The sequence below is a fragment of the Saccopteryx bilineata genome, chromosome 1, assembly GCF_036850765.1.
Source record: "Saccopteryx bilineata isolate mSacBil1 chromosome 1, mSacBil1_pri_phased_curated, whole genome shotgun sequence".
Taxonomy (NCBI): domain Eukaryota; kingdom Metazoa; phylum Chordata; class Mammalia; order Chiroptera; family Emballonuridae; genus Saccopteryx; species Saccopteryx bilineata.
This window is the reverse complement of record NC_089490.1, coordinates 88,113,166-88,140,338: the sequence shown is the minus strand read 5'-3', so window position 1 is coordinate 88,140,338 and position 27,173 is coordinate 88,113,166. Positions and strand designations below refer to the sequence as shown.

Below are 27,173 nucleotides of genomic sequence, written 5' to 3'. Positions count from 1 at the left end.
AGTATGAGCCATGAAGCCCCCAGGGGACTGTGGCCACTTCCAAGAGAAGTGTGCCCTGGGGAGCAGGGGAGAGGCTTGGACTTCGCTGAGTCCTTGTTTTCTCATCCGTAACACAGGACAACATTTGCCTGAAAGGATTGCCGGGTTAATTGAGTAGAATAGTGGGACAGTGCCTGGAATATAAATGCATGTGTTGGCTGCAGCTGAACCTTTAATCCCTCTGTGATTTTGTGTGCATTCTTTCAATTATGTCCATCTTCACTCCACCGTTCTGTGATCAGCCATTTACCAGGTGCTGAAAGTTAAAAAATAATCTCTACCATTGACTGTTCTGCAGTATGCATCAGGAGCAGTGCTCAGCCTCACTCAAGTCCCTAATCTGCAGCAGCTCTGCCGGGTCTGCAGCAGGAAGCAGCAATGCTGGGATGAGGAGCTAGTGGTGCGCTATTGCTAAACCTGTGTTCTCTCTACTGTGGCACCAAGCTCCTCAGAAGTTAATAAAATGAGATGGCGAGTACAGAGCTTGGGACATGGTGACTGTGCTAGATAGAGATGAAATGAAGGAAGTGGAGAGATAGAAGTGGGTGGGTGAGTGGCTGGATGGCTGGATGGAAGATAGATGGACAGATGGACGCATAAGTGGGTGGATCGGTAGGTAGATGAAGAGCTAGGTAGACGATGGATGGATTGATGGATGGATGGATGGATGGATGGATGGATGGATGGATGAAGAGGTGTAAACATGGAGGGAGATGATGGCTGGATAGACTTAGAAGGTGGATTTGACATGACCCCGTCCCTCAAGGATTTTCTAGTCCAGGAAGGCGTAGTGCTAAGCAGGGAGCTAGCTGAGAGGCTGAAATATCTGTCGTTAGTGACCCCTTCAGAGTCTGTAGTTTTCCAGCCACATCGTGAGGTGTGTGATAAAGATCAGCCAGGCAAGCTATGACTTGGGACTGACACACTTGATTACTCCAATAACAGACTTTTATGTTCATTCATTCAACAGGCATTTACTGAGCACTTACTATGTGCCACTCACTCTTCTAGGCTCTGAGGACAGAGCTGTGAACAAAATAACTCTATGCAGAGCTTCCATGGGGAGACAAGGAAAGATGCGCACGTGGGGTGAACCCAATGAGGACAAGTACTATGGAGATAAATAAAGCAGGGGAGTGAAGGGGTCTCTGGGCCAAGGTCTGTGCTTTTGGAAAGATTGGACAGGCAGGCTTCCTTGGTGGATTGACACTTGCGCGGAGGCCTGAAGGAAGGGCAGGGGCCGGTCAGGCCCAGAAGCTGAGGTGCAGAAGGAACAGCAATGTTCCCAGTATCACACAGTAACTAGCAGCTGAATCAGGACTATAACCCAGGTTATGTACAGGTGTAGGGGTTCTGGGGCTCCTGGTCTGACCCTTAAACAGAGTTGAAACACATCAGATATGGTGTTGGCAGAGGAGAATGCTATTGGGATTTGGCCATTGAGGAGCTGTGTGATCCTATTCTAAGCCTATTTGCCATCACCTTGCTGCTCGTGTCCTGAAAACAATCTTACGAATATTAAGAATTGATAGATGTTTTACTTTATAAGCGGTAAACACTTATTATTTTGTTATTTTACGGAGATGGCAAATGCTAAGTGTCCAAAGAGGGCTACAGTACTGCTCTCGTAGGTGTACTGAGCCTTCTAACTGCCCACTAATTTCCATATCCTAGTGAAGATGTCCTCGCCTCTTCCCAGCCAGAGCCTTCTCTGGTGCCCTGGGGACCCAGGACACCAGTGTCTGGTGGAGAGGGGAGGGTCCTACACACAGGGTTGGGCAGACAGAGGAAGGTAAACCCCTCTGCATGCATCGCCCAGCACCCCACAGGTGGACTGTACTTCCTCAAGCACAGGGTTATGAATCTTAGGGTGAATATAAACCATAGTGTTATAAAAGCGCCCAGTTGAGACAGACATGTGCTAGGAGCTCAAGAAGGTGAATGAATGAATGAATGAATCAATCAATCAATCAATCAATCAGCCAATCTCTCATTTATGGGGAACTCAAATGTTATTCAGTCTAAACTCAGCCAAGTTGTCACCAAACTTTTACTTCCACACTTCCTGTGACAGAGGGCTCACTACTTTGGGAAGCAAAATGGTTTCCATTTTAGATCATCCTTATGATGAGTCAGATTCTCCATCTCCTGGGTTTACCCATCAGCCCCAGTGGGTCTGCAGATGGGACCTAGAACATGTTTAAAATCTTTTTTATGGGGTGGTCCCTAAGTCTGCACAGGCAAGGGAAAGCACAGAACCCCACAGCTAGATTTTAGAGGTCACCGGCCTCCTGGTCATCTTCTTGTGTTTCAGATGAGGTTCTGGCCAGAGAGGAGTCAAAGAATTGCCCAAGGCCACATAACTGGTTAAGACTGAGCCAAGATCAGACTTCAGACCCGCCTCTCAGCTGTGCTCCTTCTAAAGCCCAGAGGCCCTCGGGGACCTCCTCTAGCCTTCCCCACATTGAGGACCCCTTCCAACAGCCAGTCCAGGTCTGTGATGCTGAGGATCTGCTTCCCTTATGGAGACCCTCAGGCTGGAGAAAGCCATCTCTGGTCACTGCCAGTGAGATGCAGAGGGCTGGGACCTGGGGCCGAGTGTCAGGAGCTGCTGCTGCAGAACCAAGACCTACCGAGTGGGCTGTGTGGCTCCTGCCCACCCCCAGATGGAGGCTTCCCTCAGAGCAGTAGGCCCACGTGTGTACATATGCATGTGTGAGTGTGTGTGTGCCTGAGCGTGCGCTGAGCCTCCCAGAGCGAGAGGAACACTCAGCAAGCTGTCAGCAAGTTCTGCCAATGCAGAAAGGGTACTTGCCACACAAGATGCCAACAGACAGACCTCCAGCTGATTCATTTGGTTTGGTTTTGTGGTTATTTTTTTTTACAACTTTAAATACGGAATATAAATAAATTTTACATTTAAAAAATAAAAGGAAAGCCCCCAAAAATATAATCACCAACTTTACAAACTGAAGGAAGCAGATTTTGGAGAGGGGGAGGGGGAAAGTGCAGTGGGAGGTGGGGAGGGAGGTGGGAGCTCAAAGCCCACCCAGAGGGGGCCCTGGGGATCTTTTCCCATTCTCCCCACTCCCAGCTCAGGAGCTGTTTGCCTGGAAGAAGCCCCAGAGGTGGACCCCAAAGGGATATAAGATGGGAGAATGAGCAGGAGGGCACAAGGGCTGTTCCCTCCCGTGGAGAATTTCTCTTGGGTTTTTCACACCTGCCTGGAGGAGGGACTGCTTGAGCTGAGGACTTGGGGAAATGGAGGCCAAATGGACAACGTGTAACCTCCCTGTCCCCCACCATGAGCTCGCTCCAATCTGACCACTCCAAACCATGGGCTGGGTCAGGGGCACAGCCAATCCACACAGAGCCTTTGTGTCAATAAGGAAAAGGATCCCTTGCCTCAAGATATTTTACCTCCACTTGCCAGAAAATTGTCATAATAAATATACAAATTGGTCAGGTCTATGATGCGAACAGTGACCCCTGCGTGCGGTGCCCTTGTGCAGTACACCCCCTGCACCACCTAACATAGCAGTCTCGCTGGGCTGGGATATGGTGGGCAGGCCCCCTGTTGCCCTGGCCCCTGGTCTTCTGCCCCAGGGAGCAGTCACTGGGGTCATTAGGAGCCTCAGTCAGGTGTGCTCTCCTTGGTGAAGCGGACAGAAGGGCCAGGACAAGAGGAAGATGCAGGGTGGAGGTAGAGAGGTGAAACAGGGGGAAGTGGAACGGGAGTGGGAGGAGACAGTGGATGCCCAGGTCACCACCTATGCCCACCTCCAGAGCAAACTTCATCTCTAACCCATCTGAGAGGGCACTAGGCTGCCTGGCACTTGGGCCACACCTGTCCGGAGGAGTCCACATCTTCAAAGATTTCATATGTATAAAATGAAAGAAAGCCACTGTGAGCAGAGGTGACCAGGGATAGGTGACTGGGCCTGGGCACTGTGGGAGGGGGTCTTCTCCAGTCTGTGATTCCCCACCTGGTGTCATCACAGGAGTATGAGGCACTCTGGCCTGCCTTGGGGTGTTCCCATCAGAGCTGGCTGGGGGTCCAGAGACCAGGCAGGCGGTGCTGAGAGGTCTTCAGGGCCACAGGCAGGGTTGATCAAGCCAGTCCATAGTGCTCAGGGGTGGCCTGGCCAGGCATGGGGGAAGGGAACCTCTACCCCCATCAGTCTCTCTTGCATTCTTATCCCAGATTCTCAGGGTCGCCTCGATGGAGTCCAGGTCCTTCATTTCCTTCTCAAGTGTCCACACAAGACGCTGGAGGCTGCTGAGGGGAGACCCGCTGGCAGAGGGGTGGACAGATGTGGACGTGTGGAGGGGTGGGGGAAGCACCATTGGCCGTCCGAATCAGGCATCGAGACAGACGGACGAGGGAAACAATATTATCACTCCAAGGACCCCATGGGGGCGATACAGCAAATACCATATTAAATAACCCTGTAAGCCAAGCAGAGGGACACAGGAGCTCAGAGACAACATAGGAGATCCACGACATGCTCACATGGCCCCCTTGTTCGGGGCAGGGAGCTGGGGCCAGCCAGTTGTCCCTGAGCACCAGCAGTACTTGGGGCTAGGCAGTTGAGGTTTAGGTGGCCCATTCTCTAAGGTATGCTGGGACACAGCTGGCGTCTCCAAAGCCCCCACCCACCTGCCCTATGGAAAAACTCAGTTGATACCTGGGCAAAGGGGATCAACGCTTAGGGCCTGCGTTTTGTATGGGAAAATGCCTCTCCCTCAGCCCCTTCTGCAGTCTAAGCCACACCCCAGAGAGAAGGAAATACAGCGTTCTTGGGCCTCAGTTTCCCTGCCTGGCCCTTACCTGCCCGCACTCTCCTGAAGATGTCCCTAGGCTCTGAGGGTCTCCTTCAGTGCCATCTTGTCATGCGCGTGCTTGAACTTCCTGTGCTTCCCCTTGGGGGGCCTGCGGACTCTCACCGTTCGAATGGCCACCCGAGTTTGGGGCATCTTGGCTGTTTGAGAAGAAGAAACATCTTGTCAGCAGGCTGAAGACCACTGTCAGGGGTGGGAGGGGGGTCTATCCCTCTCCACTAAGGCCTGCCACAGTCCTCCTCAGAGCCTCTGGGCTGAGAGAAGGAGCCAGACCTCCTAAGATCAAATCCCAACTCTACTGCTCACCAGCTACAAGTGCCTTGGGAACAATTACTGAACCACTCTGTGCCTCAGTTTACCCATATGTGAAATAGGGGGTGATAGGGCTGCAGAGGATTGGTAGAAGGACTTAATGACAGTAGGCTGGCAAACACAGAGGGGAGTGGATTATAGATTCAAGTTCTTGGACATTACCCCACAGACATACCCTTTATTTCCAGGCCCCTTGAACCTGGCCTGAACTTGGATCTGTTTACCAATAAAAGGAGGCAGAGTGATGCTGTGTCAGTTCCAGGCATAAGTCTGGCAGCTCCTACCTATGCACTTTGGGGAGTCCTGTGCTGCCACATAAGAAGTTACCCTGTTGTGGAGGGCCCGGATGACAGGGAGAGGGACAGAGACCCAGCTGTCCCAATGAAGCCTCCAGATGACTGACCAGCAGAACCGCCCAACTGAGCCCTGTCAGTCCACAGATCAGAGAGAAGGAAATGGCTACTGTCCCTGCCACAAAGTTCAGACTAAGCTGTGATCAGAGAACAGCAGCTGCTCTTATTAACTTTTCTCTCGTTTCCTCTGCTTGACCCCCTATTAAGGTCTCCTTGCACCAAACTTTTAGCCTTTTGCAGTCATGTCATGGGGAGCCACTGGGCTTCAGGCCAGAATCAGGCCTCCCACCATGGAGCTGGGCCTTCCTGTCAGTTGCACCTGTCATCTGCTTGGCCCTTACCACTTGGAGAAGCAGCACAGTGGGGCAGGGGGCAGGCCACCTGGGCACGGGGCAGACAACCTGGGTTCAAATCTTTTCTCTGCTTTGGGGCAAGTCATGTAAACTCTCTGTGGCTCAATTTCCACTTCTTTAAAACTGAGATGCCAGCAGCACTGACCTCCTAGGGTTAGGAAATAATACATGGAAATAGCCAGAAACTATTAGCTAGCACTAACCATTCACCTGGCAATGTTCTAAGTTCATTTGTTCTCACAGAGGGTACAAGTATCCTCGTTCAACAGATAAGGAAACTGAGGCAGAGAGATTGGGATTTCACCCAGGCATCTGTCTCTAGAGTCCACACGTCAACCCCACTGCTATAAATCATGGTGCCTATGAGCCTCAGTCAAGGTTAGCACTCACACCTCTCTTCCTCCTGGGCACAGGGGACACCCCAGCAGTAAAAACTTTCTCTGCCCAGCTCAAGACCACCCCCTTCCTGGAGACTTCCAAGTTCTCCCTGACCTCCTGCCTTGAGGATACAAACTCCCATGTGGCAGTTACCCCACCTCTGTGATTCAGGGACTCCAGTCCTTTGCACCAGGAGAACCACTGAAGGGCCTAGAGTTTCCAATCCAGAGACCAGGCCATCAGCAGGACGCTGGGCTGGCAAAGCCTGAGTCAGTTCAAGGTTGTCACACAGCTCACAAGGGATAGAGCAGAGATTTGAGCCCAGAGGTCTGACACTGACCACCGCATCACATGGGCCACACCAACAAGCCTTGGCCCAGCCCATGGACAGCTGCCAGAAGTACCACCCCACAGGGCCAAAATGCTAAAACTGAAATGGCAAGACCGGTTACATACTAACCAGTCCAACATGGCTCCCAAGAAACTGGTTGGGGAAACAAATGCATGTAAAAAAAAACCCATTCTAAACCCAAAGAAGAATATAATTTTTCCTAGATAAAAAAAAAAAATCATTACCTGTGCTAACTCTATAAATAATTTATGTCAGTTTGAAGCTGTCAAATGAATCAGCCTTCCCAGTGCAGCCGGGCCTCAGCTCAGCTCTGGGAACAGGATGAAAAGGATAAGAGCTGGCCCTGCCTTCAGGAGGCTTTGTTTGTTTATTGTTTTTATTCAGAGAGAGGAGGGGAGGCAGAGACAGATTCCCACATGTGCCCCAACTGGTATCCACCCAGCAAGCCCTCTATGGGGCAATGTTCTGCCCATCGGGGGCTTATTTTGTTGCTCAGCAACAGAGCTATTTTAGTGCCTGAGGTAAGGCCATGTGGCCATCTTCAGTGCCCAGGGCCAACTTGCCCAAGCCATTAGAGCCATGGCTGCAGGAAGAGAAGAGAGAGTGAAAGAGAAAGAGGGGGGGAGGGGGGAGGGTAAAGAAGCAGGTGATCGCTTCGCCTGTGTGCCCTGACCAAGAATCAAACTCAGGACTTCCACATGCTGGGTGGACGCTCTACCACTGAGCCAACAGGCCAGGGCCAAGAGGCTTGTTAATAATAAGTAATAGTGGGATTGTTATGTCCCCTAAATAGAAAGTTACTGAAAATCAAATAATAACATGGGTGATATTTTAATGTTCATCTAATCACATTACTTAATGATTTTTATTTGATCCTTACTGCAAACTTTTGAGGGAGAAAAGGCAGCTGGAAAGAAACCAGCACTAGACATTACAAGACCCAGGACCTCAGCTTCTCTGGGCCTCTGGTACTCCCTCTGTAAAAGGTGGAGAAGGCTATTGAACCAGGTCTTTTTTTTTTTTTTTGTCCCTTTCAACTCTTTAAGCTAAACTATACCCATGCCTTGTGAAATCTAATGACAGGAATGAAACTCTGATTCCACTTGTCCATCTGATGCTTGAACCCTGTCTCTCATATCCCTGCTGTATGGTTGCCTGGCCTTCACTTATACACCTCCAGTGACAGGAAACTCACTACATCACAAGGAAAACAATTCCATCTCAGACGTCTGAATAGTATACGGAGTTAAAATCTCTGTCTGGTGGCTTTGCCCCGCTGATTCTAACCCTCTACGTCACCCACCCTACCAAGGCCACATGAATTAGTTTGTTTTTCTTCCCCAGGACAAGGTGTCAAATATCTGAAGATGATGTGTATGGGGCTTTCTTTTGTCCAGGCTCTGGTTCCTCCCCATTTCATGCACTCATTTAACAAAGTAGGGGGTTGTGGTATCAAGTCTGGAATGGGTTACTTTGCACAGGGTAGTCAGGGCAGACCTCTAGGAGGAGGTGACTTTTGAGCTGAGACCCAAATGAAGAGAATAAGTAAGTTTGTGAAGAGCTGAGAGAAGTGAGTTTCAGACAGACTGGTACATACAAAGGCCCTGAGACAGAAATGTATTTGCCCACTCAAAAAGGCCAGGTTGGCTGGGGTGGCAAAAGTGAAGGGGATTGGTTGGCAGCAAGGCCAGAGGGCTAATCGGGAGCTGTGTCTTCACATAGGGCCTCCCAGGCAGGAGAGGAATCTGGATTGTTCTCGGTGAGATGGAAAACTTTAGGTAAACTTCACTAGGACAGGGCATGCCTGATCCAGTCCCCCCCACCGGCAGCTGCCATGGGAGAAGGAGGCTGCCAGGCTGAGCAATGAGAGGCAGACCCTAGGCTGACAGTTACCTCGCTGCTCCTGGGAACTTCCTGGATTTCGGGTCACGGGTCGTGCAGCAACCACTGTCTCACACCTGCATGCCAGGTGGTCCTCCAGCGTCACTGTGGCCTTCTTAAAGGTAGGCTTCTTCCGCACGATCTCAATCTTTCTCACCTGGAGGACAGAACAACCCAAGTGCCTTGGTAAGACCACGTGGGAAGGGGCTGAGGGAGCCACCTGCCTGTTCTTCCCACCCCAGAATCCCCTGCAAAGATCTTTCCTCGAAAGCCTGGAGAGCTACAAGCAGCAGGGCAGACACTGTGGCCCAAACAATAGCAGGACCTTGCCCTCTGCCCTTCTCATAGCTTTTCCATCAAAACAAGCCCTCCTAACCTGGCCTCCAGCTTAGCCACAGCCCCCCTTGGTGCTTCCAGAGAGGGAGAATGGCATTTCCGGGTACAGCATGGGGCCTGTAGTGTCCTCATTCCTGGAGCGCCAGCCAAGGTCAGGGGCTGTGGCAGAGGCGGGGAGATGGTTGTCTGGAAGGAAGTGGGGGAGGCTTTATCCAGGAGGGAGGCGGGAAGGGGGAGGTCAGCTGTCAGGTGTCCATCTATAGAGCTGGAGGCATTGGGGACAGGAGATACCATGATAGTGGGCGGTGTGGTAAAGAGTGACACACTCATAATCTTGGGCACGGGGCACGGGGCACGGGGCCCAGGCCTGGGATAGAAGGTGGGCACGAGGAAGGGGAGCAGGGCATAGTAAAGCCAGTAGAGTATTCAGCAGGAGGGCTCTTGTTGCTGAGCCCTCAGTGTGTCCACCACCCAGCAGCCCCGCCCAGCCTGAGCTGGTGTTCTGGTGAAGCTGGCTGAGGGCTGCAGAGACCTTCCCACAGGAATCAGAAGACAGCTGAGGCTTCTCTGACACTGCTCTGCTCGCCTTGAGGTTGGGAGCCCACCAGGACGTTTTGACTCTAAAATTTCCCTTGAGTCAGAGCCTAGACCCAATATTTCCAGAAAGAGGCAGGATTCAGTATTCTGACTCTGTGCTAGGGGCTGCCCCACCTTTTGCAGTGTCTGTGGCCTGGAAGGTCTCTGCACTCTCCTTGTTAAAGACACAGCTTGTCAAAGGGGGGTGAGCAGGTGTCACAGACACAGGGGAGCCTTTCTTTCTGCAAAATACAGAAAACTGACCGGCCAGAACAGGGAGAGCTTTGGGGAGTCTGAGCAGCTGCCCAGAACATTCTGAGTGTTCAATCTGTTTGCAGACCTGTCTCTTCACATTTTGGGATTTTGTTCCTGTGAAGGATGAGACAGCACCCTTTACTCAACGTCCTACACCCAGCTGGCATTGGGGTCTGTCTGCCTGTGGCTTTTGGTCACAGAAGCTTGGGCAGCCTCGACACAAATGTCCGGAGAGTTTCCTGCCAGTGCCCTCTCTGGACAGAGTCCAGCAGCCTGCCAGGAATGCCTTTTGACCCACTGCAAGCCTGCTCAGGGAGTCACAGGGCCAGCAGGGAGCCGCTGCCAGCAGCAGGGGGCTGCTCACCTGGACGTGTCGCAGCTGCACCTGCGTGGGGCGGCACTGCACTTTGTGATTGTTGCAGCAGCCGGAGCAGCGCTGCACCTCCACGCAGGGCGGCCACACCAGGTAGTTGGCATTGGTGCGGTCTATGAGGCTCCGGGAGATTTTGAACACCTCTGTGCGTATCTTGCACTCGGCAATCATGGCTGGCTCTGCGACCGTCGTCGTTGGGGAATCTGAAGGGAGAGGGGACCTCGTCAGAAGGGAGGGTCTGCCTAGAGCCCCCATCTGGCAGACGAGCACAGTAGAGCACCTCTGGGACTGCTTTCCCCCCAAATGACCAGCCAATTCCCTCTTCCTTCCATTTCAGGGGAGGTTTTGAGTCCTGGCCGTTATCTGGCATGGGATTTGGGCAAGTTACTGATGTGTTCTAAGCCTCAGTTGCCCCATGTGCAAATGGGGATGATCTACACCCAAGAACCATTGTCAAGATCAAGTGAGATGATCAGAGGGTGCTGGCGTGTTGTAAATGTCAGAATCCTTCTGCCAGCCCTCACTCGTTCCACTCTGATTTCACACCCTTATGGGTTTGCCTGACACATGACCATTACTTGTCCAGAATTATCTTGTAACCACTTTACTTCGCCACTTTACACTGTAATCTATTCTGACGTTATTGCTTCTTTCGAAGCTACAGTTTCCTCATATATTAAATGGGATGATAATGGTGCCTACATAACACTTGCAGACCTAAGGAGCGATGTGAGTGACACCCTGGCTCACAGAAAGCATAGAGTCAATGCTAGGACTTGTCTTTATTCACAGATAGAGAAACTGAGGCTCCGAGAACTACACTGCTCACAGAAATTAGGGGATATTTCAAAATGAATATGAAGTGATAAAATATCCCCTAATTTTTATGAGCAGTATAAATTAGCTGCCCAAATTCACAGAGCAAGGAGAAGAATTCAAGCCACCAGCTCTTACTGGATAGCTCTCCCAGGCACTATGTATAGTATTTGGGAGAATGCAGGTGGGAAGAGAGGAGGAGGGGCTTGGGGTGGGCACTTGCTTTCCCGGGAAGGCTTCCATGGGACCTAATGTTCTACATTGTCCTTTGGACTCTGCAATAGAGCAGGAAGCAGGTCCCAGGCTTTGTTCCATACTTGCCGTCCCAGACCACAGTCCTTACTCACAGCAAAGACATGCAGCCAGGAGGGCACTGGGTTCAACCGAGGGAAGCTGTTAGGGTCCCAGCCCTAACGCTTGTTAGCTGTGTAACCACACCCACTTCTTAATTCTCTCTGGGCTCCAGTTTCCGACTCTATAAAATGGAGTTAATAGTATCTATTTCTAGGGCTGGAGTAACAAAAAATAAGTTTAAAAGCATTATATTTAGGAATCAGTGTGTGTTGGGGGTAGGGCATGATGACCCAACCCAATATAAGGTATTTAAGGATGTTATTTTCTCTTAGGTCAACTTGATCCCAAGTGTGGGACAAACGGGCTAGCCCTCGCAGCCTTGAGCAGCCCTGTCCTCCTTCCCTGAGCCCCGCCTTTGCGGGGGACCCATCCTCACTCGCTGGCTTACCTAGGCTCCTTCTCCCTCGGGATAGGCTCTCCGGCTCGCCTCCAGAATGGGACCGGGTCAAATTCAGGTCCAACTCGGCTCCATCTTCATCTGCAAGAGTAGGCACAGTCAGATGCACTCTGATAACTGCTGGCTCGCCCAGCCTCGGGGTGGGGACTCCAATGGGAACTCAGGCAGCCGGAAGGATTGCTGCTCACCCCTAACTGGGACTCCGCTCCAGGGAACAGACTCCTCTTCCACTTCCCAGTAAACCAGAGGTCTTAGCTTTGAGGAGGGGCCCTCCGGGCAAACCCCAGGTAGTCACAGGTCTCAGGACCGGGTGGAGCCCTGACTTTATCCTCTGGGAGGCTTCAGCCCCACTCTGGGCTCTTCAGTCACATATTTGGACAGAGCCCATGTCAATGGAGTTAAAAATAACCCTTCCCTTCTGCTACTGTAAGCGAACCCTCCTCAGCCTCCAGGGCAGGGCAAGGACCCAGAGCTCTGAAGGCCACTTTCCAGTGCCCCTCCGCCCAGCGTTCCCATAGGAAGTGCTGAATGGAGAAATTCCCAGAATCCCCGGGGGGACCAGCATGCCCTGGACACAGCCCCTCTGGAGTCCTTGACAATGGCCCAGTTGGGCGGGAGAGAGGGAGGGAGGGAGAGGGACGAAGGGTGGGAGCTGAAGGCAGAGAGGGATGGGGAGCTGGGAATGATGGGATTGGTGAGCCTCACCCAGTGCCCTTCTAGATCCTGGTCTCTCTTCATTCTCAGTCTCTCATTGTGTTTCTGCCTTTCCCCCTCTAACTTTTTGCCTCATGTCTGCCCTAAGCTGTCTATTTATCCCTAAGCTCACAAGTACAGCTCCTTCTCTAGCCTGGGAAGCCTTCATCTCAGTGCCATCAGTACTCCTTGGAGACATCTTTCACCCTCTCAGGAGACATGCCAGAAGCCCGCTGCTGGAGGTGAGGGTTGGGCAGGAGGACTTTGAGTGTGATGTTGAGTGTTGGGCAGATGCTTCTAGCTCCAATGGCTGAAAGCCAGCAAACAAGTTGAGGGGTGTCAGGGGCCCGTTCCTACCCCCTCCACGCAGCACCTGAGGCACACATTGTCTCCCTATTCCACTGGCCCTGCTCATCCCTGCAGGCTCCCAAGGAGTCCTGTTTGGAGGAGACTGTCCTGTAACCGGTGCATTTCCATCTAGCCTAGTGTCCCATGTCAACACGTCTGTCTGTGCCACTTGCTCCCTTTCTTTCTCTCTGCCATCTCTGGAATGTCCCTGGTGGGGAGGAGATGGGGAAAAGATGTGCTTTGTGGAAAGGTTAAGTTGATTAGGAAAAAACAGCCACATGGTTGCCTCGAAACAGGCCTGCTATTGAAAACCTCGTCTCCCTGACCCCGACCCCCACCCGGGGTGTGGAGGGGCTGTCCGAGGGTGGGGGCGAAGGCCCTTGGAAAGAAACAGCAGAAAGGCTAAATTTGGAAGTTGCCCCATTGTGTTGGCCAGGGCTGGCCAGTCGGGCATGGGGTGGGGGTGTGGGAGACGTTGGGTGGGGGGGGCTGGTGAACAATAGGGGGGCCCAGCTGGGGCCCCCTCCCGCCTGCCTCACCAGCCCCCAGCACAGGCGGGTTTGAAAGGGCCCGGGAATGCTTTTGAGAAGGAGCCAGGGGCCCAACAGGGAGAGGAAACAAAGGCAGGAAATGCTGTCCCCCGTAGATAGCAGTCTGGGCAAGGATTACAAAGTGACAAAGAGACAAAACCCCAGAGGGAAGGGGAGCTGGGGGTGCGGGGGGGGGTGCTGACCAGGGCTCCAGGGAACAGGCCAGAGGTTAGAATAGAATGGAATTTGCTCTGAAGACAGCGTTTATAAATACATTCCCCACCCAGCCCGCCAGCCCTGCCACGTGTGTGCCACTGAGCACGTGCCCACTGGACGAGTGCACTCTCGGGCACGGGCAGGGCAGTCTGCTGGTCTGGGCCAGGTGTCCCCAGGAGACCTTCTGGAGCAGGCCTTCAGTCAGAGGGGCAGGGAGGTGGCTCCTCTGGCACCACCCTCCCCAGCTGAGTCCACACCTGGATACTCATTGGGCAGATGTCTTGGACATCTTCTCCCAGCCCTCCCCCTCCCAGTGCCCCACCCTCTAGAGCAAGCCAGAGACACCTGTGGGTGTTTCTCCTGCCACACCCCACGTCCCAGGTATCAACCCGTCTGCCTATTTAGCCCTGCCCCAGACAGGTGTGGTCGAGCCCTTCCGAAATGTCAAGGAAGTTTGGATGGCCCTTGCCCTGCCTGCAGACTCCTAGGGACCCAGTGGAGGGCCAAAGCAGTGGATGAGGGTTAAATTTACCTATGGAATCTCCATGCAGCAGGCGCTGGAGGTCATCGAAGGAGCGGATCGAATGGTCACTCAGCATCTCATAGAGCTCCTCGGGAATGGGGTCCCCCTGCCGGGCAGACACCATGGACTCAAGTGAGCTGGAAGTTATGGCTTTCAGCTTTGACCCTCTTCCTTCCAACACAGACACTCCCTCCTATTTAAAGTTCTTGCAGGGTCCCTTGGCCATAGACAGATGGAGAGCCAGACTAGGGGTGGGCAGGAGGCAGATTCCACTCCTGACAACCAGGAGCACAAAGTCCTGGGAGCCAGATCTGCCAAAGGTTCTAAGACCCAGCTCAGATGCCTTATCCCCGCCCCCAGATAGGAACATCAGCTTGCTCTGAGTTCGACTTGATTGAGTACAGCCTTCTCTCCAATCACACCACAGGTCTGGGAGGCTCCACAATCTTTCCACGTCTCTACAATAACAGCTACTAACAGCCAGTATTTGTCATGGAAGATCCAATTATCCCCATTTTACAGATGAGAAAACAGAGGTTCAAATAGGCGACATCCTTTGTCCAAGTCCTACAGCCGGTGATCAGCAGAACCTGCATTCAAACCATAGTCTTTCTGATGGCAGAGCCTGTATTCCCAGCCTCCTGGGTACACAGGTGTTTTAATAAATGCTCACAGAGTTGGATGGTCTCAGCAGGCCACAGCCACTAACGGTACTTATTTAGTCTCTCACTCAAAGAGGAGAGAAGGGAATCCTCAGATGCGGTCGGGAAACCTGAAAGTTTATCCATACCCTGTGCCCAACCAAACCCTATTTTTAGAGCCCCTCTGGCCTGTTACCAAAAACACTTGAAACTTAATAAGCACTTTAACAGGCCCTACTCAGAGCCGGGCTTCCTCCAAGGAAACCACAGGTCCCACGATGGCATGAGAAGAGCCCAATAGGAAGGACGTGGTCCAAGGGGATGCATCAGCGGGGGGCAGATGCCAGAGGTCTTGAGAAAGAGGTGAGGGCAGATGAGAGGCTGAGAAGCATGACCCGGACACCCACTGCCTCAGGGTAAAGAAAATGTGGGAGGCGCTGCCGCACACCCAAACTCATGCTATGTGAACACACACATGCATGCGCAAGCACAGATGGCATGGGCTCGCGGAAGGAGCACTGGGGAGGGTGTCAGCTGACTTAACTACTACTATTTAACCTTGGGTTTAACAACTCTCTGCCTCAGTTTCTCTGGATTAAGAAGGGAGGAGCTCCTGTTCTAGTTGGTTCACTGAACATTCCAAAGACGAGTTCTGGGAGGCTTAGCACAGGGGCCTCCTCTCTCTGTCCAGCAGCAGAAGGGACATCTCACTCTGTGGCCAGCCCAGGAGGCTCTCCCCAGAAGCTCTGGTAGGAGCTCAGTGATCACTCAGTTTCTAACCTCCCCCCAAAGCGCATGACTCTGATCGTGCTATCTGTCCTCCAGAGGTTCCAGCATGTCCTGCTGTGGCCACCTGAGTTGACCTTGTGGGCATAACCACTTTTAAAATGAATTCCTTGAAACCCCTGAGCTCAGTTTCCAGTTTCTTCATTCATTTTAACGTGGAGCTTCAGACCCTCGCTGGTGTCTAGGCTGTCAGGAGGCTGGAGGAAAGAAAGGTTGGGAACGTAGCAGTACATTTGTCTGCTACAGGGTCCACGACTGTGCAGCCAGGTAGCCAGGGGCTGCATGTGTGAGGCGAGGAGAAGCATTGGCTCAGCTGCCCCTCGCTTCCTCTCCCATCGCCACCCCGCGCTGCCTCCTCCAGCCCCAAGAGAGAGACCACACCTTTGGTGGTCTCCAAACGTGGACACAGGACCCAAACCAAGAATGGAAGCCAGGTAGCTAGTCCCTACCCCCAGACCAAGGCAAGCCACTTCCTGGAGGGTTCTGTGACCCCCAGAACTGGCGGAACAGAAGCGGGAGTCCACCCTGTACTGGTACTAGCCACTGGTATCCTCAGGCTGATCACTGCCCCTCTCTGTACCTGGCTCTCGCCTAGCTAAATCCTGTACTAACTACCAATCCTAAGAGGCTGGCGTTATTTTTACCCCTGTCTTTCAGATGAGGAAGCTGAAGCTTAGAGAAATTAGGTAAATGGCTACAGGTCAACAAGGCTAGTGAGTAGCATAGCCAGGCCCCTCCCTCTCTCAGCCCTCCATGGGGCTTCTCAGCACTATTTTCAGTTTTCAGTTCATGTTCCTCTTCTCCCTGTCAAGATCATAGAGCAGAGGTTCTCAAGTGGCCCCCAGGAACACTGTCTGTGTCTGGAGGCATTTTTGGTTATCACAACTACAGGGGTGTTAATGGCATCTAGTACGTGGAGGCCAGGGATCCTGTTAAACATCCTACTATGCACAGGACTGCCTTCCACAATAAAGGACTACCTGGCCCAACATTTCAACAGTGCAGAAACTGAGATGAAAGCAAAGGCTTCAGCTGCCAAGGAAACCTGGATTCTTCAAATAAGTCTTTTAACAACCTAAAATCTCAGCCTCTTAATCTTTTAAATGGGGCTAATAATGCTTCACCAGGGTTACTGGGAGGCCTAATTGCACTTAGCAGAGCAGCCAGCAAATAATGGGTACTTAATGAGCTGTCACTGTGGTCATTCCTTCGGTGTGGCTCCTTGAAGGCAGCAGTGAGCAGTACACGGGCCCAGGGCAGCAGCATGGGACATTTTTTTTCAGGATGCCAATGGGTGGGTGAAGAGCAGCTGACCCAGGGAGTGTGTGGCTCTGCATCACCCCTGTGCTAGGCCACAGGAAATAGCAACCTAGCCCCACAGTGCCAGTGCCTGGGCCAGTGTGGGATAGTGTGTCCCTTCCAGGGCTGGGGGTAAGTGAAGGGGAAAAAAATTCAGTCCGTGGTCAGCTCCAGGATGCAGTGCCAAGGGGGAGACCTGCCTGGGCATGGTACCAGAAGCTCCTCCGGATGTGGGAGGGTGAGCACAAGGCGAGGGATTTCCTGGGCACAGGTTCTAGAAGCCTCTTTAGGTGGACAGCTCCCCTTGGAGCTGGGAAAGGAGGCCAGGAACTCTGAGGAAGCTGCCCCAGATCTCAGGCCTGGGTTTTCTGGCATGGTAAGGGCGTGGCAAGAAGGCAGCTGGGGCACAGCCAGCCAGGGAAGCCAAGGCAAACAGCCTCCTCCCCACCCTACCCCACCCCCAGCACCAGCTGCAGAAGGTAGGAAGGGCACCAGCTAGCGTGAGGCTAAATGAATTACCTGCTCCCAACCAGGCTGGCAGATCAAAGGGGCTTGGACCCTACCCTCCACCTGGGCCCCAGCACACAGACAGATACACTCTCACCAGCTTTCCTGCCCTTCAGCTGAGAGAGATGACACAGGCTCAGCCCAAGCAACAGAGGCGTTGTCTGTGGCTGGCAGAGGGAGCAGCCTACCAGGCCTCTGAGCGCCTGCCCGCCCGCCCGCCTGCCTGCCTGCCCGCCTGCCTGCCTGCCTGCCTGCCTGCGAGTCTCAGGCCTAATTTAGATTCAATGCCAAAGCCAGGCCCTTTGAAGAAGCCCCCTCTGGGCAGACCACAGAAGCCATTTAGAACCAGCCTTCCCTCCTACCATTTTCCTTCCTTGTTACTCCAGGGAACCTCCCATGACCCTACCCCTGCTTAATGTGAGTCCAGCCTCCCAATGGGCTTCCCACCTCCCCCTTGAGCAGAAAAACCGTTTGAGCAAGAAGAGAGTGGCCAGTGCAGCAATCTAATCCTGGAAGCCCATGGCAATCACTGCCCCTGCCCCATTCCAACTCCTAGTAGGACCCAGGACACTGTATTTTTAAGAGTCTTGGTAACTCTGCTGCTCTTGGGGAACTCTCAGCTAATCCAATCTTCTCATATATTTAGGTGGAACTGAGCAAGATACACAGGACCTTTGCAATCTGATTTACCTTCTGTTTCTTCACCTCTGTTCTGCCCATTTTTGGCAGTCCAAGTCCCAAGACAGGGAAAAGAAAGACATGCTTGTCTCTCAATGTCGGGGGTGGTGCTTGAATGAGGATACCTGGTAGAGGGCAGTGGCCATGCTGGGCTGCCCTGAGGTAAGAACATAAGGACTAAATGAAACAGTGTTTATAATGCACTTAGCAAGTGCTGGCCACATATCTGGGCCCTCCTCCCCAGGAGTCACTGTCCTTTCCACAAATATTTACAGATTGCCCTTCATAGGCCAGGCACTATGCTAAGCACAGGAGATGCTGGTTACTAAAACGAAAGCTCTCTAGTGGAGTGTACACTCCAGTGAGGAAAAACAGATCATAAACAACTAAACCAGAAAGTGAAAAGAGCTGTCCATTTCAATGGCGAATGAGGGAAGACTTTGAAAGGAGCTAATGAGGAGCATGGCTAACACCTCTTTACCACTCCTGCTGAATTTCTCTCTCTCTCTCTTTCACACACACACACACACACACACACACACACATATACGCACACAGAGTTCCTAGGTATTGCACCAGAGCCTCCGAATTGTTTGATTCAGAGGAGGTTAGACATGTCTAACCTTATAGACATGTCTATGGCTGGGAGACTCCAGCAAGTTGGTCTCCCACCACCTAAGGCATTAGCAAACCAGATGGAAACTGGGTAGTGAAGGGCTTTGAGGCCCCTTTGCTCTTTCGCAGCAGAAGGGTGCTGAGGCCACAGACATAACATGACAGTGGGATTCACCCTCCCCAGAAGCCAACTCAGCTGATGGAGCCATATGGGACCTCATAGGCCTCAGCCAATCCCCTGCCACGCCTTGTCTCAGACCTCCCAACCATCCTTCCCAGTTTCTGAGGCCTCAACCTGAGTCTCCTGCATGCTTGGGACATGGTGAGCCCCAAGGGCATGTACCTCAGCAATCCCCCCTGGACTGGCCCTATGTCCATAGATTTTCCTTTTATTTCTCTTCTTCCAGAGCCACCTGAGGCTTGCTCGGGCTTAACAGAAAAATGCTTTGTAAATCCCAAAGCATCACACAACTTTGGGTTCTTAAGGGCCATGTGTTCAAGGATGCTGTAATTAAAGAGAGAAGAGGGGCATCAGCTTCTGTGCCATACACAGCCTCCTCCTCAAACATGGAGTTGTGGGAAAGGAGGATGGAGGTGCTGGATGAAACTGGGAATGGAGAGGGCAGGTCTGGGAAAGCCTTACCCAGCTGTCACCCAGCTTCTCCAGAGCATGCTGGGATCAGCAAAGAGGACAGAACAGTGGCGGGGTGGGGGGAGAACCCTTCAGTGGCACAGGGTTCAAAGAAGGGCTTACTTGAAGGGAGAAATGCTCTGGACATGACAGTGGTTCCCCAAGCACATCAACATCATTTTCAACCAAATGGGAGTGATTGAAAAAGAGCAACCACAGGAGAGTGATGCTTGAAGGGTGTGGAGCTGACCTTACCAGGCAAAAACACGCGGATGCTGTGAAGCCAGGACTGATAGGAGGTAGCTGTTCCCCTTTCATAGCACCCAGGAAGGAAATGGAGTAGCTACAGAGGTGAAGAGGTGCCAGGACCCATCATGGGCCCACCTGCGGCACAGGGGTGGGCACCTGGCGCTGGGCCGTGCGTCCGTGGGTGTGCACGTACGTGTGCTGAGGCCGAGTGTGCGGGGGCCTTGCGTGCGTGTTTGTACGGCGCGCACGCGTGTGTGTCCCGCGTGTGCACGGGCGTGGCGGCGGCGGGCGCGCGACCCGGCCGCAGTAGTGCGTGCCCGTCGCTCTGCGCGCCCGCCCTCCGGAGCGCAGCATCGCCTCCGGCCAAGAGTGTGCATGCGTGGGGTGAGTGAGCGAGTCGGGGGGCCAGACGGGGTGGGCTGCAGAGAGCAGCGCGGGAATGCCGCCGTTCCCAGGACGCCCTGGCACCGGGCCCAGCCCCCAGGCCGCACGGCGAGGCGGCAGCTGGGGCCGGCCGGCACCCCCTCCCCAACAGCTGGCCGCGGCCCAGGGGGCTGCAGGAGGAGAGGAGGGGGCGTCTGTAGGGGCCTGCAGGCGGCTAGGCCGAACCCTGCGTCTTCCCTCCCGGGTGTGGGCAGCCGGGGGCGTCCGCGGAAGGGCGGGGCCCCAGGGCGGGCGGCCGGCGGCCCTCAAGGAGCCCCGAGAACAAAAGGAGACGGCGACTGCTCTTCCGTGGTCAAAACAACCTGCGCTGGCGGCGGCCCAAGGCCCGGCCGCGGCCTCAGAGCCCTTCACCTTAACCCTTTCGCCGCCGCCGCCGCCTCCTCCCTTCTGCTTCGTTGGAGGCCGAGAGGGGACCCGCCCTCCCGGGAGCAGGCGAAGTGCGGGCTCTTGGCTACAGCTGAGCAGAAGCGGTACCGGACCCTGGCGCGCCGCGCTCCCCGCAGCGCTCTTCTCCCCTCCACCTCGCGCCTCCTCCCTGCCCCGCCCCCTTTCCCACCTGGATTCCGGGTACACTTGCCAACTCACTGCTACGCGAGGCTAGCAGGGGTGGAGGACTGATCAGACCCGATAGCTCTCGCAGACGTTTTTATACCCCACCTCCCTTGCAGCTAGGCTTTTCCAGGCAGCGCGTTCCGCACCCTGCAAGCGGGGGAGAGAGGTGCTTCCTCTCGCAGGGGGCGGGCGCAGTTATGGCGGGGCCTCAGGCACACACAGCCCTGGGGCTGGATTCCTTAAGAACCCCCACTCCCTCTAATCCCGAGTTCCCGAAACCCGTCTTTTGCCCCCAGTCTCCGCTGCGCCCAAGACAGAAGCGCCTCCTGAACCACGCTTTGGGGCCGTGCATGCCCCGAGCCGGCCCGAGGGCGCACACCCTGATAGGGAGTGGGAGCCAGGGTGGGATGCAGAAACCCGCCGATGGCTGGTGTGGCTGCCACCAGTGCGCGAGCTCGCACCTCCTGTGCAAGACGGATCCCGGACAGAACCTAAGCTGGAACCGAAGTGGGTCGGGAGGACACGCTGCCTTCTGCACCCTCGGCACCATACCATCTCCTCTTCATTAGGCAGGGAAGGGGCTTGACGGTTCCTGAGGGGTGACGGATAGGACTACACCTTCATCCGACGCTTAAAGGCGTGGAGATCTGGGATCGCCCCTGGGAAAGCAAGCCACCTCTGCCTCCTCCCCTTAGAGCCTGGCACCTCCCGGACCTCGCGTTTCAGCCCTCGGAGGTCACCTAGCGCCCAGCGCCAGGCCCACAGTCTGCAAGGGTCCAAAGTTCACTATAGAGAGGGGAGGGGGCGGCCAAAAGGTGGTGGGGGTGGGGTGATGAATGAAGCGAACTAGCCCAACGCCGTCGCAACTCACCTCGGCGCTGACCAGCCGCAGGTAACAGCAGAGAGACAGGAAGAGCGCCCAGCAGCGATTCATGCCGACTCCGGGCCCGGCCCCGCGGGGCCCCGGACGCGTGGACCGAGCGCGCCGCCCCCGCGGCCAGGGTGGAGGGCGGGGGCTGGGGAGGAAGGTGGGCTCCGCTGGGGTCTGCGGTGATCAGGCGCTCAGGCCACTGCAGCCGCTGCCGCGGCTCACCCGCATGGCCCCCGGGCGCCGCCGCCCCCGGCCCCGGCTCCGTCGTTGGGGGACTGAGCAGAGCCTGGGCGTGGGACCAGGGTCCGAGGCCGCTACCTGGGCGGATCCCGAGCCGGAGCGAGCATCCACGGTCGGGGGGCTGCGTCGCGAACCAGCCGAGGTGTCTAGCCGTGTGGGGGCGCCCAGGGCACTCCAACCTCCAAGAGGAAACAGAACACGGCAGTCGATGGTTTGTTTTCTTTCGCCAGCTAAAGGCGTTCTCCTTGCCCGCTGGCTTAGCTTTTTTGCAACATTTTCTGAAAAGATCCCCGAAGTGGAAAAGCGCAGAGCTGGGCACCTCAAAGCCAAAGCCTCCCCCCGAAAACTTTTTCCAAAGTTGGCTTTGCAGCGGCGGCTTGAGTACCCAGGCAGCGAGAGGTGCAAACTCCCGCCCGGGCCGGCTGGGGGGGCCGGAGCGTGTGAGCCCTGGCTCGGGGCCCGGGCGGCGGGCACGGCTGCTCCACGCGCGGCGTGCCCGCTGCGTTCTGGGCCGGATGCAGCAGACAGGTGGACGTGGCGCGAGTCCGTCAGTCAGTCGGCCGGCCTGCTCGCCACTCTGGCGGTCCTCTACAGGCTGCGAGCTGCGTCTGCTTCGGCTTTCTCTTTACAACGAGGCTGGAGGGTGGGCTTTTATTTTTCCTTTTTTGCGCGTGTGTGTATGTGTGCGTGTGTGCAAAATATCTCTATCTCGGGAATGAAAGATGGGCGCTGGCGGAGGGAGGAGAGCCGAGCCCTCAGGGAGGCTGCAAGGGTTGGCTGCCGGCTGGAGGGGAGGCAGAAGGGCTGCTCCCGGCGGCAGGAGGAGAAGTTGCCACCCTTTCAGCTGTTCTGGCCTTTATAAAGAAGGGAGAGTGCGAGAGGTGGGTGGAGACAGCCTTGACAGCCTTTCCTCTTCTGGCTGAGAGTCAGCACCAGGAGGGAAGGGGGGGGGGGGGGTGGCAGGAGCTTGGGAGGGCCTGAGGGGAGGATGGGATGCTTAGGGGTCTCCAAGAGCCCAGCGGCCCCTCTGTTCAGGAATTTGGCCCCTGGAAAGGGAGAGCTAGGGGCAGCCAACCTCTGAGGCCCTCAGCACAGTGGTGGTAGCCTGGTTTCACCTGGTTGGGGAGATGTCTTCAGGACCACAGCCAGGAGTCCGAGCCAGCTTCTCTAGGACCAGACATTTGCCCCCCTGGCACAGGCATGGTGGAAAAAGTCTCAGATTCTGCAACTAGGTAAAAATCCTGCCCTGATGCTGAGTAGCTGGGTCACCTTGGGCAAGTCATTTCCTTTCCTGTGCTCCTCCCTCTAGCCTCAAAGTGGGATGGGGTTACTGTGAGGACTTAATACCAGAAAGAGCAGAAAGCACCCTACTCCAAGCCAGCTGCAAGGAGGTCACGCAAACCCACAGCCAGCACTATTCAACTGAAAGCTGGGTTTCTGTCTCCTTCTCTTAGCTGGTTGCCTGGCACATAACAGGCACTGACAGTGTTGGCTGAATTTGAATTTGTTAAACTGCAAAGTCACACAAACCCCCACAGCCCTGCAGTATCCTAGCCACCCTTATGTTTACTACCTCCCTCAGCATCTAGTTTTGAGGCCCTGGGCCGCCTACCCACACCAGCATTCACACAGTTAACACCTTCTACCCCCAGCCCTGGGAGTTGCTATGTCCCTGCCTTCAGCAGTCACACGGGTCACAGTCACAGAGTCACACGCACACCCGCTGAGCCCAGCACCCAGCTCACTGCATCACCCTGTTCCTGGCTTTAGGATATTTTATGTAGTCCCCTTGCAGTGTCTCTCATCTGTCCTTTGTACACAAACATCCCTCTGGGGTGGCAGCTAGCTGCTCCTTACACTTGTACACATGCTCCATCACTGAGACAAGCACACTAGCATCTCTTCATATCTGCTCTGGAAGCACAGAGCAAGATGCCTGGCACATGGAGGCATCGTTCCTTCAACATAGCTTTTGAGTCTCTCCTGGTGGCAGTACCAGGTACTGGGGAGCCAGCATAATGCTAGTGCAGCCTCCAGCCCTGGAGAAGCCCCCATCCAGAGGACAGACAGATATGCAAACAGATGAATTAGAGTGACAGGGGAGATAGTATGGGGGGAAGATAACCCCAAAACACAAGATTTGAAGTTTAATGGCTTAGAGATTAAAACTGTTCCACTGGGCAGCTAGGTGATCTTGACCTTGACCTTCCATATCCTTATCTGTAAATTAGATGATAATAGCTACCATTATTATTGAGATGACCATGTGGCAGGTAGTGTTCTTACTCTGTATGTAGCCTTTTAATGCTCCTATGAGATATGTTACTCTTATCTTACAAGTGGAGAAATTGAAGCACAGAGAAGTTAAGCAGCTTGTTCAGGGTCACACAGCCAGCCAGTAAGTAGTAGAGCCAGGTCTTGAATCCAAGCAGTCCAGCTGCTGATCCCACACACTTAAACCATCATGATGTGCTGTCTCCTGGCAAGTGATGATGATGACACTTTTTTTTTTTTGTGACAGAGACCGAGAGAGTCAGAGAGAGGGACAGACAGACAGGAAGGAAGAGAGATGAGAAGCATCAATTCTTCTTTGCGGCACCTTAGTTGTTCATTGATTGCTTTCTCATACGTGCCTTGACCAGGGGGCTACAGCAAACCGAGTAACCCCTTGCTCGAGCCAGCGACCTTGGGCTCAAGTTGGTGAGCCTTGCTCAAACCTGATGAGCCCGTGCTCAAGTTGGCGACCTCGGGGTCTCGAACCAGTCCGACGCTCTATCCACTGCGCCACTGCCTGTTCAGGCTATGATGACACTTTTTACACAAAGTTTGTATATGCATCAAACACATTAATATATGTAAAAGTGCTTTGCCAACTGAAAAGTGCTATACCAATCAATATGAGCTCTCACTTGTGTACAACATACTATAGGAGCACAAGGGAGGGAGCACGCAGCTCAGCCTTGGGAGACATGTAAAGAAGGGAAGGCTACTGGGCATAGCATCAGTGAGTGCCTTCTGTGTGTGAGCCCTGGGTGATGCACTGGGAATGGGATGAGGAAGGGGTGGTGCACTGGGAATGGGATGAGCTCTGGGGGCCCCTGGACCCCCACCCCAGTTTATTGCTTGCTTTGGGTTTTCATAGCATGTAGCCGTGGTATTGTCATTGCCCATTCACAGGTCAGCACTAGACTGAGCTCCAAGTGAGCGAGGGCCTCGTTCCAGTTCCCACCATACAGTAGCTGCCCCATAAATGTCTGCTGAGTGAATAAATAAATGTGTAAACACCTTACCTGTTTCTCTCTCTGAGTCCTGGCCTACTAATGAGAAGATGACAGACCCTGCCTGACATCTTTGACAGGGGTGGAGAGAGGTGAGGAGGAACTTGAGCCTCTAAGTCCAGAAGCAAAGGCACATCAGGGGCACTGCCCTTACAGGCCTGGGAAGCCCCCAGCTCATGTCAGGCGGTGGGGCCACTGAGGAATCAGGTTTCCAGTAGGGCTGGGAAAGGTCTGTGTAGGGTGGGGGCCACACCCTCATAACTCTCATCCCCCAATTCCCTGACTGGGCTGAACCAAGTGGAAAACCAAGTGGCTACAGCCCTCAGCCAATGCTGGGATGGGGGCCTGACCAAGGCAGAGAGCATTTTAGACTGGATGTTTAGAGCAATCCATGCACGCTCTTGTCCGTTAAAATCATCTCACACCTGAGGAGTGAGGACCCAGGGCTGTGGAAGGAGTTGGCTTCAATCCCAGGGGCAGACTCAAGTTTAGAGGGTGGGAATGTACCAGGTACCCCCCCCCCCATTCCACCAAGGGGGCCCTGGCCAAACACATGCTGGGCAAGCATGCTTTTCCTGGCTTAATGGAGAAGGACATGGGGCTCCAAATTGGAGACAGTCCAAGGCCATGCCACCAAGGGCCTGAGCCCCCAGCCCTGGGCTGTATGATGGCAAAGTATATACTCTGCACCACACCATAGAAGTGCAGTCCGCTTGCCCGGGCCACGGGCTAGCCCGTCCCCACCTCCTCGTCTGCACAGTTTTGCCTTGCTTTACCCTCATAGTCACCAGCGAGAGAGGCATTACATCATACGTGCTCATTTTACAGTAAGGGAAATGGGCTCAGTGATGGTAAGGTATCTCATCAAAGACTGCCTGGGTTCAAAGCCCCACTCTACCCTGTACTTGTTCATAACCTTGAGCACGTTACTCCACCTTCTGAGCCTGTTTGCTCACTGTGAAATGTGGCTAGCCATGGCAATTCAATTACTGTGTGGAGTTAAGTGAGTTAACGCAGCCTGAGTGTTGAAGGCAGGAATAAATGATCTGCAAATACAGGTTCTCAGGATTATCATTATCATTACTCCAAGCTCCATGCGTGTGTGTGTGGGTGCATGCGCACACACATACACGCACCGTGAACTCCCAGACAGCTCGAGGAGAAGAGCCAAAGGCTGGGGAAGCCAGGACACATCACCTGGGGTGAGGGGGGTGGGAGGAGTTCCTCACAACAAGCCCCCACCCTGGTGAGACTCTGGGCTCTGTGGCTATGAGTACCAGGGAGGCAGGAGAGATCCCAGGAAGGCAGGCAGACAGACAGACAGACTGACCCCCAGACCTAGGGCAACCTGGGGGAGCCCACCTCACCGCCTCTGCAACCTTGGCCTTGTGTCCTGTATACAAAGGCAAGGGAAGCGCAGTGTTTGTTTTCCTGGGCCAAGCAGTGCATTTTTAGCTGCTCTAGTCTCCAGACAAGGAAGAGGATGTTTGGACGGGACAGTTCAGATCTACCTGTCCTAGAAACTGGCTTGAAAATTGAGTGAAGCCCCCCAGAGTGAGGGGAGCTGGGCCACTCCAGGCTGGGAAATGTCCCCAAAGGGATCTTTGTGAGAAATTTCATTCTCACCGCACCCCCTTTGGGCCTCAGGCATTCTAATAATGGTGATACCCTGCCTTACTTGGCCGGACCCTGAACTGATTGCAATGAGGGAGATACAGCAAGTATTCCTGTTTTATCAGCAAGGGACTGAGGCTAACTGAGTCCTTACCCACTTCCTGGAGGGCTGGTGCACTTACGGTGTTCATAACTAAGGGTGGGGCACTGAGGCTCAGAGAGGGATACTACTAGCTTGTCCAGCATCAGCCAGCAAGGAAGTAGCAAAGCCAGGTTTCGAGTCCAGGACTGTGATGTCAAAGCCCACACTTTTGCCACTTCTGTTACATGATACTTCTGTATGTGGCCTGGATCAGAGCTGCTCAGGTTTTCATGTCACTTTACACATAGAAAATTAAACAAACAAGCTAGATAGAAGAGGCCGTGCAGGTTGAAGTCAATGGGCTCCAAAATCCACCCACCACTCCAGCGTAAGAAGCCATTTGCAGACCCCCAGATGGGGAGCTACAATAGGTAGGAAATCTGTGTTAGCCAGCCCAGGGAGTCATTGTCCCATGTTCTGAGGATTTGCCTGGGGAGTGTTGAAGAGATGGGACAGGAGGGAAAGAGGGGTGGGCAGCTGGCAGCAGCCCCGCTTGGTGGGGCTATGGCTAGGACAGCATGGACCCCCACCAGCTTTCCAGAGGAAGATATTTGTAACTGCAGAAAACATGATGGGCCTTTCAAAAGAATGGGAAGCCAGCCACAGTGTAAACAGTCACCAATTTTTCATTAATATTCATAAAAGCAAATGTTTACGTGGCACCCATTCTGTCAGCAGCTTGCTCGGAGCCCTTCAAGC

The 27,173-nt window shown here is 54.0% G+C and overlaps 1 protein-coding gene across 1 annotated transcript; it reads right to left on the bottom strand.

The window, feature by feature from the left end:
* Positions 1-1,091: 1,091 nt before the first annotated feature.
* On the bottom strand, positions 1,092-22,254 carry PDGFB (platelet derived growth factor subunit B). Its single transcript, XM_066257715.1, has 7 exons — positions 21,201-22,254; positions 13,937-14,033; positions 11,609-11,698; positions 10,042-10,253; positions 8,523-8,667; positions 4,871-5,021; positions 1,092-4,488 (listed from the first exon to the last, which is right to left on the bottom strand). Exons 1-6 carry the CDS (start codon positions 21,261-21,263, stop codon positions 4,897-4,899), a joined length of 732 nt encoding a protein of 243 aa, XP_066113812.1. The 5' UTR covers positions 21,264-22,254; the 3' UTR covers positions 1,092-4,488; positions 4,871-4,896.
* Between the last annotated feature and the right edge of the window lie 4,919 nt (positions 22,255-27,173).